This window comes from Theobroma cacao, chromosome 3 (assembly GCF_053813885.1).
Source record: "Theobroma cacao isolate CCN51 chromosome 3, ASM5381388v1, whole genome shotgun sequence".
Lineage (NCBI taxonomy): Eukaryota > Viridiplantae > Streptophyta > Magnoliopsida > Malvales > Malvaceae > Theobroma > Theobroma cacao.
The window spans coordinates 420,303-437,268 of record NC_142641.1 but is presented as its reverse complement, the minus strand read 5'-3'; the positions used below and the strand labels follow the sequence as shown (position 1 = coordinate 437,268).

General features: G+C 35.6%; 3 protein-coding genes across 4 annotated transcripts; 2 read left to right on the top strand and 1 right to left on the bottom strand.

Moving 5' to 3' along the window:
• The first annotated feature begins 1,430 nt into the window (after nt 1-1,430).
• LOC18603856 (WAT1-related protein At3g28050-like) lies at nt 1,431-3,592 on the top strand. Its single transcript, XM_007036085.3, has 7 exons — nt 1,431-1,684; nt 1,794-1,856; nt 1,957-2,073; nt 2,261-2,495; nt 2,590-2,748; nt 2,845-2,996; nt 3,195-3,592. Exons 1-7 carry the CDS (start codon nt 1,479-1,481, stop codon nt 3,340-3,342), a joined length of 1,080 nt encoding a protein of 359 aa, XP_007036147.3. The 5' UTR covers nt 1,431-1,478; the 3' UTR covers nt 3,343-3,592.
• LOC18603855 (protease Do-like 9) lies at nt 3,562-8,477 on the bottom strand. Its single transcript, XM_007036079.3, has 9 exons — nt 7,623-8,477; nt 6,841-7,040; nt 6,565-6,745; nt 6,244-6,435; nt 5,365-5,597; nt 4,487-4,588; nt 4,314-4,364; nt 4,117-4,221; nt 3,562-4,018 (listed from the first exon to the last, which is right to left on the bottom strand). The coding sequence occupies exons 1-9, from the start codon at nt 8,227-8,229 to the stop codon at nt 3,920-3,922; spliced, it is 1,770 nt and encodes a 589-aa protein (XP_007036141.1). The 5' UTR covers nt 8,230-8,477; the 3' UTR covers nt 3,562-3,919.
• Nucleotides 8,478-11,639: 3,162 nt separating this feature from the next.
• On the top strand, nt 11,640-15,870 carry LOC18603854 (rac-like GTP-binding protein ARAC8). 2 transcript variants are annotated; one of them, XM_007036078.3, is made up of 8 exons: nt 11,640-11,880; nt 12,126-12,213; nt 12,404-12,513; nt 12,590-12,653; nt 13,946-14,010; nt 14,089-14,154; nt 14,617-14,711; nt 15,375-15,870. In XM_007036078.3, the coding sequence occupies exons 1-8, from the start codon at nt 11,776-11,778 to the stop codon at nt 15,412-15,414; spliced, it is 633 nt and encodes a 210-aa protein (XP_007036140.1). In that variant the 5' UTR covers nt 11,640-11,775; the 3' UTR covers nt 15,415-15,870. The 2 variants fall into 2 exon arrangements, with proteins under 2 accessions (XP_007036140.1, XP_088660501.1); XM_088804375.1 differs by lacking the exon at nt 15,375-15,870 and having other exon boundaries at nt 14,617-14,832.
• Nucleotides 15,871-16,966: the final 1,096 nt, after the last annotated feature.

The window sequence follows — 16,966 nt, the reverse complement described above, 5'->3', positions numbered from 1 at the left end:
GGTTGAGATCCTCTTTATTACCTTTTTTGTTATTATCATTATTTTTAATATAATTCTCCTCATATTATATATATATATATATGAAAAAGTCTTTAAATTATTAAAAAAATCAAATAAATCTGTACTTTTCTACTGCATTTAATTAAGTCACTATATATTTATTTTGGATCAAATAAACTATTATAATTAATAGTTGATTAATTGTCATTAATTAAAATATCGCTTGTGATTTTATATTTACGTAACTGTGATATGATGTTACTATGGATAGTGGAAAGTGTCACATGCTCACATCATTATGCAGTATCAACATAGCACGTCATTATCCATTATGATATGTCAACATCACGTAACTTAACTAAATTAATCATTAGTTATTATAACTAATTTAACTAAAAATAAAAATTTGATTAAACTCAATGAAGAATAAGAATTTATTTAAATTTTTTAAATAACTTAAAATTTTTTTAAGTATTATACCTACATATATTATTTTTAGTTGGGGTTATCATTTATCTTTCTAAAGCATGGAGATTAAGCTTTAAAGTTTAAATCCCTCCTCCTATTTTACGTAAATTAAAAAAAATAAGAAATTCATTTTCTAAATTATAATTTAACATTTATGAAGTCTCTAAACTTTCATTTTTAAGGGTTTTTTCTTTAAGCTTTCGGAAAATTATCATATACTACTACTTGGTCGAGGTCAATGGGTAATGGCAAATGCTTTTCCTCCCTCTTTCGTTGATTTTTCCCTTCTCTTTGTCTCATTTCCATTTTACTTCCTCCAGCTTTCCTATTAAATGTCTCACAAATAACTATATTATGTTTTTATTTTCTTTTTCTTTTATCTCTCAAGAAATCAAAATTGACAACCGTTTTATTTTGTTGCTTTATTTATTTTCAATATCAATATATTATATTTATTTCTCACCCTCATAGTGCATATGCAAGATGCTAAAATGTGTAAAATAGTAAAAGGATTAACTTAAAACATAAATTAATAAAGTCCTTTTGATAAGCATATCGAATTCTATTAGCTAGATACTTAGAACTTACTATACAGCAAAATCATTAAGGAAATAAAAGGTTAAACTTAATCTATTGTTTTCTAAGCCAACTAATAAAGAAAAGAGAGAATCAAAGATATGTAACATTAAAAACAACAAAGATTTTCAATTTATTTTAGGATCATTCATAGATGTCAAAATTTCACCATAACTAAAATCCTCCTGGCTTCAAAAGAATAAAAGAGAAGAGAACTTGTAATGGACAAGAGGCTAATTGATTCCGTCCTTCCAAAAAAACACTGTTGTGTGGAAGATGATGCAACACGTGATCAATAGTACTGTTTCTAGTCGAGTTGTCTTATCAAACTTTGTCCCACTCCAAATGTCAACATCCACCAAAAACAAAAAGTGATGACCTGTAACAGCAACTTAAGTCTCTCAGTTCCCAGCAGTCTAGAGAGAGAGAGGAAGATGAGGGTTAGAGAGATGAGAGTAAGGTCCTGGTTAGTCGAATTGGCGCCATTTGCAGCCATGGTGGCTGTGGAATGCCTGGATGTTGGCTTAACTACCCTCAGCAAAGCTGCCATGTCCAAAGGGATGAGCCACTTTGTCTTTGTTGTCTACTCAAATGCTTTGGCTTCTGTCATTCTGATTCCTGCTGCTTTCTTCTTCACTAGGTTCTCTCTTTCACCATCTATTGAGTAGATCCATGTTGTCAGTAATTATTGATCAATTTTAGTATTAATTTCTGTTTTGGGACTTGGTTTTTCTGCCGTTTTTATGCAGGAAAAAGAGGCCACCAATTACCTTACCTTTGCTGTGCAAGTTTTTCCTCTTAAGCATTGCTGGGTATGCAATTAAATCTTAACAGAGATATTCTTTGATCTTAAAAAGTGGGTTTGCTTCCTTTTCTTGTGAAAGAATTGGGTTGTGAATCTGGGTTTTGCAGGATTACTTTGATGCAGAACTGCGTATTTACTGGTGTAAGCTACAGCTCTCCAACCCTTGCTTCTGCTCTTGGCAACTTGGTCCCAGCTTTCACTTTCTTGCTTGCTGTTATCTTCAGGTTCCTCTCTTTTCCTCCTCTTAGAACTTGAGAAAGAGACAGGGAATAATTGCTCTCCAATCCTTTGCTTTTCTCTAATTGGATGCTCCAATCATAGTTTGACTTCGAGAAATCTTGAAAGATATGCTGATTCGAAACAGCTTGTTTGTTTAATTGAAGGTTCCGATAATGGTTTTTGACCTTCTAGGATGGAAAAGCTAGAGTTGACAAGCTCAAGGAGTCAGATCAAGATCTTGGGCACCTTGGTATCCATTTCTGGAGCACTGATCATGACCCTTTACAAGGGTTCTGCAGTACTTTCCCCACCTGCTCAACCACAATCTGATCCCTCTGCCATGTTAACAACAACAAACAATTGGATCATAGGTGGCCTCTTTCTTGCCACAGCCTGCTTGTCTCTTTCAACAAACATCATCGGTCAGGTAAGAAATATGCTTTTCCCATGATCTAGTAGCTTTGGGGTTCGGTCTTTGTGAGAGTTTGAAACTCATGTCCCTTTTCCTACTGTATTTGTAGGCGGCAATCCTGAAGGGGTATCCCTCAGAGATAGTGCTGGTGTCCTTCTACTGCTTCTTTGGGACCATTCAATGCGCATTGGTTGCTTTGGTTGCTGAAAGAAACACAAATGCTTGGAAATTGAGTCCTGATATCGAACTCGTCTCTGTGGTCTATTCAGTAAGTATAATGCAATATGCGGAGATCAGTCAAGTCGGGCTAATAGTATTTTTTAGTTTAACGGATTACTCACTCTTAAGTTCAATTCCTATTCAGGCTCTATTTGGAAGTGTGGTAACATTTGCCGTTTTAGCATGGTGCATACGACGGAAAGGGCCTGTCTTTGTGGCCATGTTCAAGCCCTTAAGCATAGCTATTGCTGCCTTCTTGGGGTTCATTTTCCTCGGTGAAACGCTTTATGTTGGAAGGTAACAATCTCCATATACCATTTTTGATTTTCTAAGTTATTGCAAGTTGAATGATAAAAAAAGCTGTTCATGAGCTAAATGAGTCGAGCTCACTTGCGTTCAAGCTCGATTTATTTAGTATCTGAGCTTGAAAATAAAGACTTGCGCTCAAACTCGTTTAAACCCATGCTGTTCAACGAGCTTATTGATCCTTTGCAGTATTGTTGGAGCAGCCATAATTGTTACTGGCTTTTATGGGGTGATATGGGCACAGTCCAAAGAAGAGGAGGATGAAGTCGCCAACATTCATAAGCTACATTCATCATCATCAAAGATCCCTCTCTTACATGGACATTTAGATGCATAAATGTTTTTCTTGCCCACACTTCTTTGTGCAAATGAGCTGATCTCTATACATGTGGACTTTAGACCTTCCTTTCCACCAAAATTTACAGTAGTAAGAATTTTTTTGTCTTAAGACTTGGGGAGAGGATGAAGTAAATATATGTAAATGATGTCCTTTGGACAATTGAAGATATATTTAAATGTAATAATGGTCATTCTAGTAAAGTAATGAGAAAATAGATCTTGAAAACTAGGCTTCCATTTCTCAAAAATGTACATTCCAGTAGCTATCAAAGGTAACAATTGCTTCACATATCTCTACAAAATTCCTAGAAATAAAGATTCACAAAAAAAATTCTGATAATCGCCACTGGATGGGGAAACCTTCAATCATAGCTAAGTGGGACATCATTGGCCTTTTTTTTTTCTTACTTCTTTGGCCATTGGACATCATTCTTTCATAATAGGCAGGCAGTAGGATTATACCAACCAAGAAGCTATAAACACTTGCTAACAAGAACCATTCTGCAGAATATAACCTGTCTTCCAAGCTATTAAAGTAGTCTTAGAAAAGCTACAATAAAATCAATTAGTTATTTTCATGCCTTGAGATCCTCAGACATTGCTGACGGTATGCAGTGCATTGCAAGAATGTCTGGAGTAGCCGCTTTTGCTGTCTTTGTCCTAAGTACTACCATCTGCATAATATCACACACAAAAATGTAAGAGTAGAGCAACAAAAGCATGTGTTGGAGTGTACATGTAGGGGGGCGAGAGAGAGAGAGAGAGGGAATACCTGTTCATATTCTAAATCAAATTTCAAAAATTCATCCTCACAGTTCTCTACCATCTCAGCCAAGCTCTTCAAATTCTTCACAGGCTTACCATTAAATGCAAGGACCTGCATAGGTACAAAGGAAGGTATTCACAATAGACAGATAAAAGAAATTGAACTGAAATCAAGTGAAATTGCAAGAGACTGATGATCCTAACCTGAGTGTTGACAATGTCCTCATATCCAATGTTGGTATCAGCCACAAGAACCTTCATCAAATTTTTTAAGCAAATATGTTAGAAGAACTGATTAACAGAATATGCCCACTGCCATAGGTAGGCTCTAAACACATTTGCATGCACAAACACACAGAAACAGAGGGAGAGAGAACCTGAGACACCACAACAAGCTGTTCATCAGGTGATTGTGGCATTGAATGCAAGAGTTTGTCCAAAAGCTTTACTGGAGCTTCATATTCATAATCCTTCCCATACTGGACAAATAAGCAAAAACAGCTGAGATTATTTAGAGACACAACCAAAAAACTGCTAATTTTTTGCTAAAATTTGAAAAATCAAACTTTGTAATGAAGGCCACAATCAAGTTTATTATTTATTTCTCCACCATATAGCCAGGTGGTGAAAGGGTAAAACAGTTGACATCTTCTCTAGAGAAAAGATGAAGCTGAAGAGTATTTGAGCAAGATCATACAATACATCAACATGCTACAAGAACCTTGCAAATAAAGGGAAACAGAAGTATAAATAAGCATCTTCTCTAGAGAAAAGATGAAGCTGAAGAGGATTTGAGCAAGATCATACAATACATCAACATGCTACAAGAACCTTGCAAATAGATGCAAACAGAAGTATAAATAAAACAATCTCATTTGTTCATAATTAAAATAATAACGCAACTGAAGACTAGCAAACATCCAATGAAAAGAGCAATAAAACATAGAAGAGGACAGACACTACAAGACCAGGAGGAAACAAAGATTGGGGGTGGGGAGGAGATCTGTCTATAGGAGCATAAAGAAAATGTAGACAAAGCTACCTTCTACAGAACTATTGGTATATGTAAGCTATAAATAGCACAATACTAAAAATAACAATAAATTAATATGATTTGCTTTCGAGCATGCACAAAGGATCCATCTTCCTCTTTACAGCATCTAAGACAGCAAAACATGTATCTCAGCAGGCTTTATGTTCTAATTTTCACATGCATGCATAGATGGAAGCACTAGATTTGGAGTAAACAATATACCTCCGAACGTAAATATGGAACAGACACAGTTGTAAACACAAATCCTGCAATTATGTAATATGAAGGAGGCCTGCCCTTGTTGTGTGCCGGAATAAGCCTTCTGTGCGATGCAAGTTTAATGTTGAAATTTAGAATCTCAGAATTGCGAAGAACTTTAATTGCTGAACTATCCCCAGCATATTTTTGTGACACAAGGTAACTGAAACCTATCCGCTCTCCATGCCGAAAAGGAACTGAGAAAACATCAATAATGGGGAGACAAGCGCAACATCAGAAAAATGTGTAGAAAGGATTAAATGAACAAGAAAAAGAAAGACTTCAAATTGTCAGCTTTGCTCATAAGATTCTTGCTAGGGATTTTAGCTCTATTCAAGTTAAGAGTGCTGCCCAAACTAACATTTCCAACATAACTAACAAGACACATCTAATGAAGTGCGTAGTTGTTGAGATAGCAGCTCTTAATCATAATTGACTAATCCAGGAAGTCATCTGTAAAAGATTAGCTAAAGGCCTCAGAAAAATTCTCCATTCAATGCAACCTTCACCCTTTTTTGGTTCAAATTGTGAACTTACAAATAAAGCCATAGAAACACACATTTTACAGAAATGATAAACTTACTAGATAAAGTACCTTCGATGGAACATATACATACTTGATTAGTTCAAAGTAATAATAACAGTATATTCTTTCACTCTTATGATAACAAATATTTGTGCTTATAATAAACAACGTAAGAAGTTTGTTCATAAAAATGTCAAGCAGAAAGTGCTGGCAAAGTGTATGCGTGTATCTATACATACATGTCTCTGTCTCTCTGTCTCTATGTGTGCGTGTGGGTGGGTGGGTGTGTATCGATTTAGGAATAAAGAACACCTTACCTGTTCCATCATTGGCAATATCAACCCCATCAAAGCTGAGAATAATATCTGATGACTTCAAAACCCCAGATTCTGGAGCTGTTGGGTCAACTCTTCTGATTCGCACACCTTTCTGATCAATTTTCATGCCCATTGCTGCACGCAAATCAGGATTTTCCATTTTCTGCCACTCAACCCCCAAAATTGGGAATCCTAGCATAAAAGGAGTGATCATGAGACTTTAAGCAGGATGATAAACACAGAAGATAGCACTTTCATCACAGTCATAAATTTAACAGTAAATTGATCAAAAGTGCAACTAAAAGACCCAAACTAAATTACCGGTATATGCTTCATTCTTCTCATAGTCTTGGATGAAGTGCTGTATAACTGGTGTTGGTATCACATACCCTATATTTTCTACATCTTCATGTTTGAGTGACTGAAATGCAATGCCCACACAATTGCCCTTATCATTGAACGCAGGCCCGCCAGAATTTCCAGAGTTTATAGCAGCATCTATCTGCAAAAGAACCATGAAGAATACATATCAGAAGAAAACTTTCGATGGGTTAGCAATCACATATAACAGAAATGCTAGAAAAGTAATGATGTAACCTGCAAACCGAGGAGCTCGGTGGACCCGTGAACATAAGACAGGATTTCTATTCGTGATACAACTCCACTCGTCACAGAAATTGTATCTCCCCCAATTGGGTAACCAACAACAGTCACAGCGTCTTGAAGTGCAGGCAATTCTCCAAATTCTACTGGTGACACCCCTTCCCAAAACTCATCATCGTTGACTGTAAGCATTGCTGCAACACCACATAAACCAAATCAAGTGTTTGACCAGATAAAAGAAAAAAACATATCATCTGAAACCATGCAGATTTCCTCCAAACACTCAATTATCTTTACATCACACTGACTGATGTCAAAGCATCTCTCTCTTGAACATCTGTTCACACGATGAATGAGTTGAATTTGCCCTCCTGTTCTCTCCCTGTATAAAAGTTTTTCATCTATTCTCTTTCTCCGCTTCAAGTAATTACCAATCTTCTTTCCATAGAATAATAGTAACTTCACTTTAGCATGATGGAAAAAACTTTAGAAACGTAGTTTACCGTACTAGTTGGCAATAATTATAATCAGAACACTATGGTAATTCTCATTTACAATAGATTATTAGTTTCAAAAATTATTAGTGTGATTATTTCGATTTCTTTTAACGCTGACATTATGTGTTATAACATGTTTTTTTTTCCTTTTGAAATGGAATGGAGTTATAACATGCTGAACCAAAGCATTGGTAGTATTCGATATGCAATGCATTATACATAACATTGTCATTACTAGCATTTATTAGAAATTTGAAGTTAAGTTAGAACTGAACATACCAATATCACATTCGGTTCCAATAGCTAGGACAGTAGCCAAGTACTTAGTATCAGACCCACGTTTCTTAACTTTAACCTGGGTGTAATGTTCCACTGAGTGCGCATTCGTCAAAACCCTTCTCCCTCCAATCACGAAGCCACTACTACTCGAACTATACTGCCTTTTTCTCTGCCACGGCAACGAGAAATTTGGCTCCGTGTGAACGCAAAACACTTTCACTACTGCATCCATTGCCGGAACCAACCGAACCCCAACCGAATGCCCACCAGATTCCCCTCCTACGCCTCCTCCCGCTCCAACTCCAATGGCATTGCCGGTGGGAACGCGGCGGCCTGGGGAGAGGATTGCGGGCGTCGGTTGAGGGGGTAGAGGCTCGGGGTTTTCAGGGAGTTTGGGGAGTTTCCTGGGGCGACCACGAGGGCGGGCTGAGGTGGTTGCGGCGGCGGAAGAGGTGGAGGTGGTGGCGGTGGCAGCGGAGGGGATGATTTCGACATTGCTGACGGAGAAGACGTCGTCTAATGCGGAGTTGGAGGATGGGGATTCTAGGGTTTCGGTGGGGTTTGGGTTTTTGGGTTTTCGGCCTCTTTTTCCTTTGGTATCTCCCATTTCAGAAAGCTAAAGAAAGGGTTTCTTTGATTGGGCGGGGAGGATTTGGGGATAGGGTTCTTACTCCAAGGGATCAAATTGCAGAGAAAGGGAAACAGAGATTACAAAGTGGGGAGCTTTCCCTTGTTTTCCTTTTTAATTTGATCAGACAGAGATGGAGGGAAGAGAAGGGGAAATGCCGTTGTAGTTGGGCTTTGTTTCTCCGTTTTGTTCTTCATCGGACATCGGCGAAGATTGTCATGCCATGCTGTCGGCCGAGTCAGCTCCATTTGGATAATTGTTGGATCGGAGGGATGGCGAAAGCCCAATTTTGAGGCCCTTTTAAAAATATAGAGAGGCCTACCTTAAGTTTGGGCTTCAAGTGTTCATCATCTCCCTTTCCTTTTCCTTTTCTTATTTTTTCAATGACACACTCAACTTTTGTATAACAGCCATCTACAGTATTCACTTTGATACTTGATAATATCATATTTCAAAAAATCTAGATTTTTTATTTTATTTTGGTGATGCCGGCACCGGTACGTGATGAACGATTGATAATTCTGGATTCTAATTATGTTATGTAGACGAAAAATGTCAATCAATATTGAATCTAACGACGGTTAATTTTTTATTCATTTAAAAAGTCGTTTGAATATGTAAACTTTTTAAAATTTAAACTTTAAAAAAAAAACTTCGCATAAAATCACCGGCTTAAAAATCATTAAGTAGGTCTGTATTTTTTATGCTAATAATAATTGGAAGGTTATACTTTAAATGAAAAATAATTTTATGCATATTCTTTTTTAATGGAACCTAAGGTCTAAAAGGAAAAGCACTAAGCATAGCCCCTAATGAGATCAACTTAGCATGCAAGATACATAGCATTAAAATAAGTTTATTTATAATAAAGTAACAACCTCTAATGGCTTTCCTCCTATGATGGATTTTTGGCATTAGGGAATGCAATGGCCCCCAACAAGAAATCATTGCAGCTGCAATAAACTAATGCTAAAGCACAAGCATTCTCTGCAACATTCCAAGCAAATATATTGAACAAAGATCAGTTAAGACTTAGAGAATATTTAACAGTTGTTTAAACCTTTTTTTTCTCTTCCTTGTTGGTAATTATATTTTCCTCCTTTGTGGGCAACCCTTTGTTTTATTATGTTTACTTAATCTTTACTTATGCCTTCCACCATCCCCCTTTTTGTGAATTGCCTGCAATAATTCTGGTTGGCTGCCTCTCCATTCTCTTGCTTTAGAACTGCCTTTTTGGTCTCAACTTTTGCAAATTTAGTGGGATGGCCATCCCCGGCTACACTCTTTTCCTCTTTTTTCTCATATTTTATTGCTTCTCCTTTTCAATTTTTTCCTTTATCATCTCCACATTCACATCTCTAGCATACCCTATTTTTTTTCTCTAACTTTTTGTTTTCCAACATTACTTTTTCATTATTTTTTTTTATATACGTGATTTTAGACTTTTCGAGTGAACCCTTTTTCGTCCATCAATCTATATATTCGAATTCAGGCTTCAAAACTTCAAATTATAACTCCAAATTACCCTAAAATCATAAACAAGCAATTCTCTTGCTGTATTTATTTTCACACATCCTTAAACCTATTAGTGCAAATAGGGTTTAGTTGAACCGACAAAATTTACTTCAAGATGTGTCTTTGTAAACATTATTTATTTTGCCTCCCATCACTCGGTCTGTAAAAAGTAATTATACGAATAATTTTAGAATATAATGAAATTAACGTCTAACTTTATCTTATAATTTACGAGAATAAACCGTTAGACACATCCGATTAGAGTTGCAATGCTGTTTGGCGCAACAAGTAGATTATAATGAATTTAAACTCCTTTGAATAAAAATAGTTTTCTAATATGTTACTTTATTAAAAAACATAACCTTCCATACGAAAAATCATTTACAATCTAATAGTCACACTGCATAACATAACCTTTCAATTAATATGACTTTCGAATAATTAAAACTTTTCATATAAAAAAATATTTTTCATTTACAATTTTTCATATTAAAAGACATTATTTTAAAAATATACCAACAAAACCAAAGTTGTATATGAATTGAATAGACATAACTGAGCAATTAAACAAAAGGAGCTTAATTACTTGTGTCCCTTGTATTGTTTATTTCTTCTTCCTTTCCTTCCACAACACATTTGTACGTACTACATTTGGTCTAGATTGATGAGGGGGGTATACCTAATATGCTGTCTGGTATGGTACTTGAAATTAATTATCATTTTTGTTCATATAGTTTAACAGAAAAGGAACAGCTTCAATGGTTGGAACCAAAACCAAGTTCATAGGTCTGAATGAATAGCATGCTCCTCAATTAAATTGAAAGAAATGAAGAACCGAAGGAGTCGACATCCCCTGCTCCAACTCCAAGGGGAATAACATTAAAGAATAAGCTTAGGTTCAACGCCTCTGATGTGTACAAGAGAATGGTTTGATTGGTGGCTCCCCTCTGTCAAGGGTCCCTAAACCTCTCCATCAATCATTCATATTTTATTTATGCATTCCTCTCAAATTTATACAACAACAACAACAACAACAACAATAATAATAATAATAATAATAATAATAATAATAATAATAATAATAATAATAATAATAATAATAATAATAATAATAATAATGCCTTTTGTGGTCCTAAAGCGTAATTGCCCCAAAAGCTCTCTGCCCATCAATCTATTTAATGTAGTAGGTATAACTTCAACGGGATTCTAGTTGTGGACCCATTCCTATGTTCAATGTTGTGGTTAAAATTACCAGATATTGAGAAATTAATTATCATCAAATTTATTATTAATTGACTATTTTTATTCATATGACATAAAATTTAATTACATGACAATATCAGAATTCAGAATTATATATTGTGAATTTCCGATTATATTTGTCTGTCACCAGTTGCTTATGGTGAAATTGACAAAAGAACTATGGTGAAAGGTCTTAGACTATTTTATGTTCTTCTTAAAACTACTTTTAAGTCTGCAGAAGACAAAAAAATGGAGAGAAAAAAGAAAAACATTTTAAGGTTCATGCATCTAGTAAGGGTTGCTTTCCTCACAATAGACAAGACAAAAATAAATAAAAAAAGGTTATTCTTCAAAATTACTAAACATGTAGCCTAAGAAACTTTAGAAAAGTTTGACTTCCATTTCAACATAAATTATTAGTAAACATGCAATCAACATAAAGAAGATGAGTGTATTCTCAATTAAATTTCAGGAGATAAAAGAATGTTTTTCCAAGTTAAATGAGGCAGGAGTTTGTTGGTAGTTAACCCCAAAAATAAAAGTAAGTAGTAATAAAATTGATACAGGGGAAATGAAATGAGTGAGAATCATGTGATCCACCACCACCACCACCACCACTCTTCTCTCTCACTCTCTCTTTGTCTCTAAATCTTAATTTAAAAAAAAAAAAAAAAACAAGAAACAAAGCAAAAGGCCATAAATCTATCCACCCAACCAAACTACCCATTTGTTTTTTTCTTCTGTATTTGCTTTGTTTTTTGTGTTTCAATGGCTTCAAGTGCTTCAAGGTTCATCAAGTGTGTAACAGTGGGAGATGGAGCTGTTGGCAAGACTTGCATGCTCATTTGCTATACAAGTAACAAGTTTCCTACTGTATGTTCCTTTTTCTCCCTTATTATCTCTCTGGGTATCTCAGTTTTGGTGTTTTATTATGTAGTCTGTTAAGGTTTTTTTGCATCGAGATTTTTCATCTTGTTTCTTACAAAGTCTCCAACTTTATGTTCCAGGGCATGTTTTTTTTGCTTACTTGTTTATGATCATGAAAAGTTGTCCTGTTGGGTTCTCAAACTAGCTAACTTTTCTTAGAATTCTGAGACTTTGTTGTGCTTTGTTGTCAGGATTACATACCAACAGTTTTTGATAACTTCAGTGCAAACGTTGTAGTTGAAGGCACTACTGTGAATTTAGGTCTTTGGGACACGGCTGGTATCAATTCTACTTCAAGTTTTATCCTCCACTTCTTGAAAACTGTGCTAAAAGGAGTTTCATTTTACAGTCAGTCTTGGCACTGGCTTTTCCAATGACAGTTGTTTTTTCTTTATATTTTTTTTTCCTTGTCAAATTTGGTAACTACACTGTCTTAAAATTGTTTTGAAGTTTTGATGACTTTTTGCAGGACAAGAGGATTACAATAGATTAAGGCCGCTGAGCTACCGAGGGGCAGACGTCTTTGTCTTAGCTTTCTCACTAGTTAGTCGAGCAAGCTATGAAAATGTACTAAAAAAGGTGAATTTATCCTGGATCTTTTAGTTCTTTGAACAATTGTGATGTGTTATGCTTATGTTCTGCAATTTTCTGACAGTGGATCCCTGAACTCCAACATTACGCCCCTGGTGTCCCTGTGGTTCTGGTTGGCACCAAATTGGGTAAGTGGGCAACCACATCGTTAGCATTTCCAAAATCAATGCATTTTCAGTCAAAGTCAATGCTGATTTAGTTCCTCATATTGTACTAGACTAGCATATCCAGATATCAGACCTTGACTCCCAAAAGTTTTGAACTTTCGATTACTTATAGTTTGAAAAGTAAATGATATGCGTATTTTAACGTAGCAGTAATAATTGCACTGACCCCTTCTAATAAATGCTGCAAGGAATTTGAGTTCTAGATATGGAAATATTAATAGAATATTTTCTTAAACACAGTCTTTATTTGTCAATTCATCTGAATTGGGGATTTTAGTTAGTTATTACAAAGGAGACAGAGAGTAGGTAATAAATGTATTAAAAGTCAGTGGAAGTGATACTGGTTACTGCGTATGATGGGAAATTTTTGTTAAAAAACTGCTTGAAGCACTCGAAATTTAGTTTAATCCAAGTTACGTGTCCTGTTAAGGCAGAAGGAACTAGGATGTAGGCAGTTAAGAGTTAGAAAAACAGAAAATATGCCCTTGTATCTGTGAAGCAGAGAGGGTTTTGTTTATCAAATCTCAGTAGGTGAGGATCTGATGCTGTTTTGTAATAACCTTGGGTCTGATCTGAGGCTTGGTTATATGAATTATTGTTACATTCAAATAATGTTGGTTCATTGTGAATGATTGATCCTAAATTTTGCATTTTAAAGGGAAAGCTTCTGAAGTTGATAGTTTCATCTTGTTTTGATCTAACAATGGTCATTCCATCAGAAAACTACATGTAAAATTTAAGGCACATAGAGATTAGAGAATTGTTGTCAATTGCGTCTGTAAAAGAACCAGATTATCAAATTCAGAATTTTAGTGGGCACTTGTTTCTGGATAATAGTGTGACACTTCCAGTCGAAAACTTAGCATCTTCTTTTCTCCATTCTTTTTCATTCTTGAAAGGGTTGAGTGTTCATAGTTAATTGCATATGCCTGACGAATTTTCTGCTCTATTTTCTTGTTCCATATTTTAAATTCTGCTTGACACACCACTTCTCCGGTTAATGGACCAAATAGACAGTTAACTGCTTTCATGTAGAAATAAAAATGTTGGGCTCTCTCATCTTCTAAAAAGGGGATTATTACTGCACTCATTTCATACCTGCATTAAAGGTGCCCTTCTGAATTGGGATTCAAATGACCCCTGTCCTTCTAAAGGTGCCTTTCAGAGTTAAATTGGTATTTTCGGAAAATTGCAATTTGTATGTGATTATTTGCTGGATAAAATACTGATGTCCTGTTAAAATGTACAAATAGATCTTCGTGAGGATAAACATTATCTGGCTGATCATCCTGGCTTACTGCCTGTTAGCACTGCACAGGTATGATTTCTATTCATTGGTTGACTGTGTAGGAGATCTTATCAGTGTTTTAATACCTTAATCATCCTACTAAAACAGGGCGAGGAACTCCGCAAACAGATTGGTGCTGCTTATTACATCGAGTGCAGCTCAAAAACTCAGCAGGTATGTAAAAACTTGGTAATATACAGTAACTTCCATTAGTGTCCTCCCACCACAATAATCTACTCTCTATTAAAGGCACCTGGACATTTAGCTCTTTTTAGGAAAATATTGGAGGAGTTTTGGTGACATTGGTTTATAGACATGGACCCCTTTTTTTTGGACTTGATAACTTGTTAAGTCAGTCTCTACTAGTATGAATCATGCCCTGTCTCTATTAATATGCATTATGCTATTTTATAATGAAGATCGTTCTTCAAACTTTTCCTTTATGCCTTTGTATTTCAGACTCAAATCTTGGCCTTATGCCAGTCTTTATAAGAATTGGGCAGTTTTGTTCCTGGTTACCTGAGAACACAGGATATCCTTTGTTTCATACGTCTGTATTTCTGTGGGAGATTGCCTTTGTTAATTTTGCTCAAAGAGCACGGAATTATTTCCGTAATCATTTCCTCAATTTTGCAGAATGTTAAAGCAGTTTTTGATGCTGCAATCAAGGTAGTCATCAAGCCTCCCCAGAAACAGAAGGAGAAGAAAAAGCCAAGTCGAGGATGCCTAATGTCAGTATATTTTTTTCTTAAAACTTCTGGGTGCTTGTTATCTTCTGATTGTGTGATATGTGGAATATTCTGGCATGACATTCTATTTTCTGTTGGGAAATTTTAAAAGCAACTATATGAGTGCCCAATGGCATTTATTAAGGTGCTAATTTATAAATGTTGCTAGTGCATTCAAGTATGTCTGTAACATATTTTGAATTTTAAGACACGCGTTAGCAAGACTCAATTTTGAGTAGCTTAGTTATAACATGGCTCCTTTGAACTGCACATCATCAACATTCAGCACTACGAATTCTCTTATAAATTCCTTGAAAAAGTGTATCTTTTTCATATTTTGCATGCTGAATGCATATTTGTGCTTCTGTATTCTCTCATTTGTTATAGCTGTTGGAGCCATCTCTACTGTTCTGTCAGATCAAATAGAAGTAATAACAATTCCTAACTTGCTAGTCAGTTACAGATACTTTATTGTGGGCTTAAGAAGTAGCATTGCATGCTTAACTTTCATTTGACTTATTGTATGTCTATGTCAATGCTTTTACTGAAAAATTAGTATTACTTAAGCAAATTTACTGTCCAAAATTTGCCATACACCTTGTTTTTTTTTTAATCCAGAGCCACATTAGTTCCTAGGCATGATTTGGTTTCAATTCAAAATTGCAGAAACGTCTTCTGTGGAAGGAACCTTGTGCATCTTAAGTGAGATATCTTACCTTCAAACCGAATGCTCCCAGTACGATATTGCCAATGCATCACCTAGAGATTGTTCAAGCCATCAGGATCAAGCGAGTTTGCTTTTTGTGCATCGGTTTTAATAGATTACACAGCATAGTTCTCCCAGAAAGTCACTTTATGGTTGTTTCCATTTCTAATCTTACGGTCTAATTATTGTGAAAGAAGATATTCTGCAGCTAATTTACTGTCTTGATTTCCTGTAAAGAGTTAAAGCTCAGTGGCTTTGTCACAAGTAGATACTTCTTTTAGGTTTTCTGTTCCTATGCATGGAAAGAAAAAAAAAATCTGGTTTGACTTTTCTGTTATAGTAAAATATCTATAGCTTTGTTAAGTTGATGTTTTACATTCTTAAATTTGTTCTGCTACTTGTACCCATTTTGTGTTGTATAATTTTCCAATTATGGAGACTTTTTCAGTTCAATAACCATGAAACCATGGGATGAGATCAGGTTTCTCTGCTTTTTGGACAGCATCAGCAGGTCCCAAATCCTCAAAGATTGAATAACATCCTCTGTCCCACTCTTGTTGTGTTCAGTTTTTAATTAAACATCTTAACCTCAGCAGAAACAAATAACATAATACAAGAGTGACGTTAATATAAAAAATTTACTGAACACATGACACAAAATAATGAAAGAGACATCAAACTATACACGATGGAGATTGAAGATATTTGTTCTAAAGATTATTATGTTCGGACTTAGGTGATCTTTACAAATGTCATTGAAGCCCATTTTTGTGGAAGTTGTCAAGTAATTTAGAGATGTACTCTTGACCTTGGGATCAAAACCAAGATTATAACGAATTGCTACTTTGTATGAACTGGATTAGACTCATCTTTAAGGGTAGTTTGCCTGAAATACTCTAGTCACTTATCACTGCAATTCTCATGAACAAATGGCTCCTCAAAATTTTATGAACTGGATTCGGTTCATCTTAAGGGTAGTTTGCCTGTAGTACTCTTGTCACTTATCACTGTAATTCAACAACAAATGACTCTTCAAAATTTTATATTTTGTGAACCATTAAATGCTCAATCTCATTTTAATACATGTTTGATGTGAGATTGTGGTTCTCTTTAAGACCATGGCATCCTCCCTTGGCTTCTCGGGAGCTTATCTTTGATGTTGAATTTATGGCTCATCGGCTCCCTTCTAAGACCATAACATCTTCTCTCGAAAGCTTTTCTTCCCCGTGGGATTTATGGCTCATCTCATTGGCTCCCTTCTAAAACCATAACATCCTCTCTTGAGAGCTTTTTTTCGATGTGGGATATATGGCTCGTTGACTCCCCTCTTGAGAGCGTTTCTTCGAAGTGAGATTTATGGCTCATCTCATCGGCTCCCTTCTAAAACCATAACATCCTCTCGAGAGCTTTTCTTCGATGTCGGATATATGGCTCGTTGACTCCCCTCTTGAGAGCATTTCTTCAAAGTGAGATTCATGACTCATCAACTCTCCTCTAAAACCATAACATCTTCTCTTGGCTCCTTTTTTTCGATGTAGAATTTATGACTCAT

Coding starts and splice junctions, on each gene's coding strand:
- LOC18603856 (XM_007036085.3), top strand. CDS start 1,479: ATGAGGGTTAGAGAGATGAGAGTAAGGTCCTGGTTAGTCGAATTGGCG. Junction 2,074..2,260: donor TTGCTTGCTGTTATCTTCAG/GTTCCTCTCTTT, acceptor TTGACCTTCTAG/GATGGAAAAGCTAGAGTTGA. Junction 2,749..2,844: donor TCGTCTCTGTGGTCTATTCA/GTAAGTATAATG, acceptor ATTCCTATTCAG/GCTCTATTTGGAAGTGTGGT.
- LOC18603855 (XM_007036079.3), bottom strand. CDS start 8,229: ATGGGAGATACCAAAGGAAAAAGAGGCCGAAAACCCAAAAACCCAAAC. Junction 6,436..6,564: donor GAAGAATGAAGCATATACCG/GTAATTTAGTTT, acceptor CTTTTATGCTAG/GATTCCCAATTTTGGGGGTT. Junction 4,365..4,486: donor AGCTTGTTGTGGTGTCTCAG/GTTCTCTCTCCC, acceptor AATTTGATGAAG/GTTCTTGTGGCTGATACCAA.
- LOC18603854 (XM_088804375.1), top strand. CDS start 11,776: ATGGCTTCAAGTGCTTCAAGGTTCATCAAGTGTGTAACAGTGGGAGAT. Junction 11,881..12,125: donor CAAGTAACAAGTTTCCTACT/GTATGTTCCTTT, acceptor CTTTGTTGTCAG/GATTACATACCAACAGTTTT. Junction 12,514..12,589: donor ATGAAAATGTACTAAAAAAG/GTGAATTTATCC, acceptor ATTTTCTGACAG/TGGATCCCTGAACTCCAACA.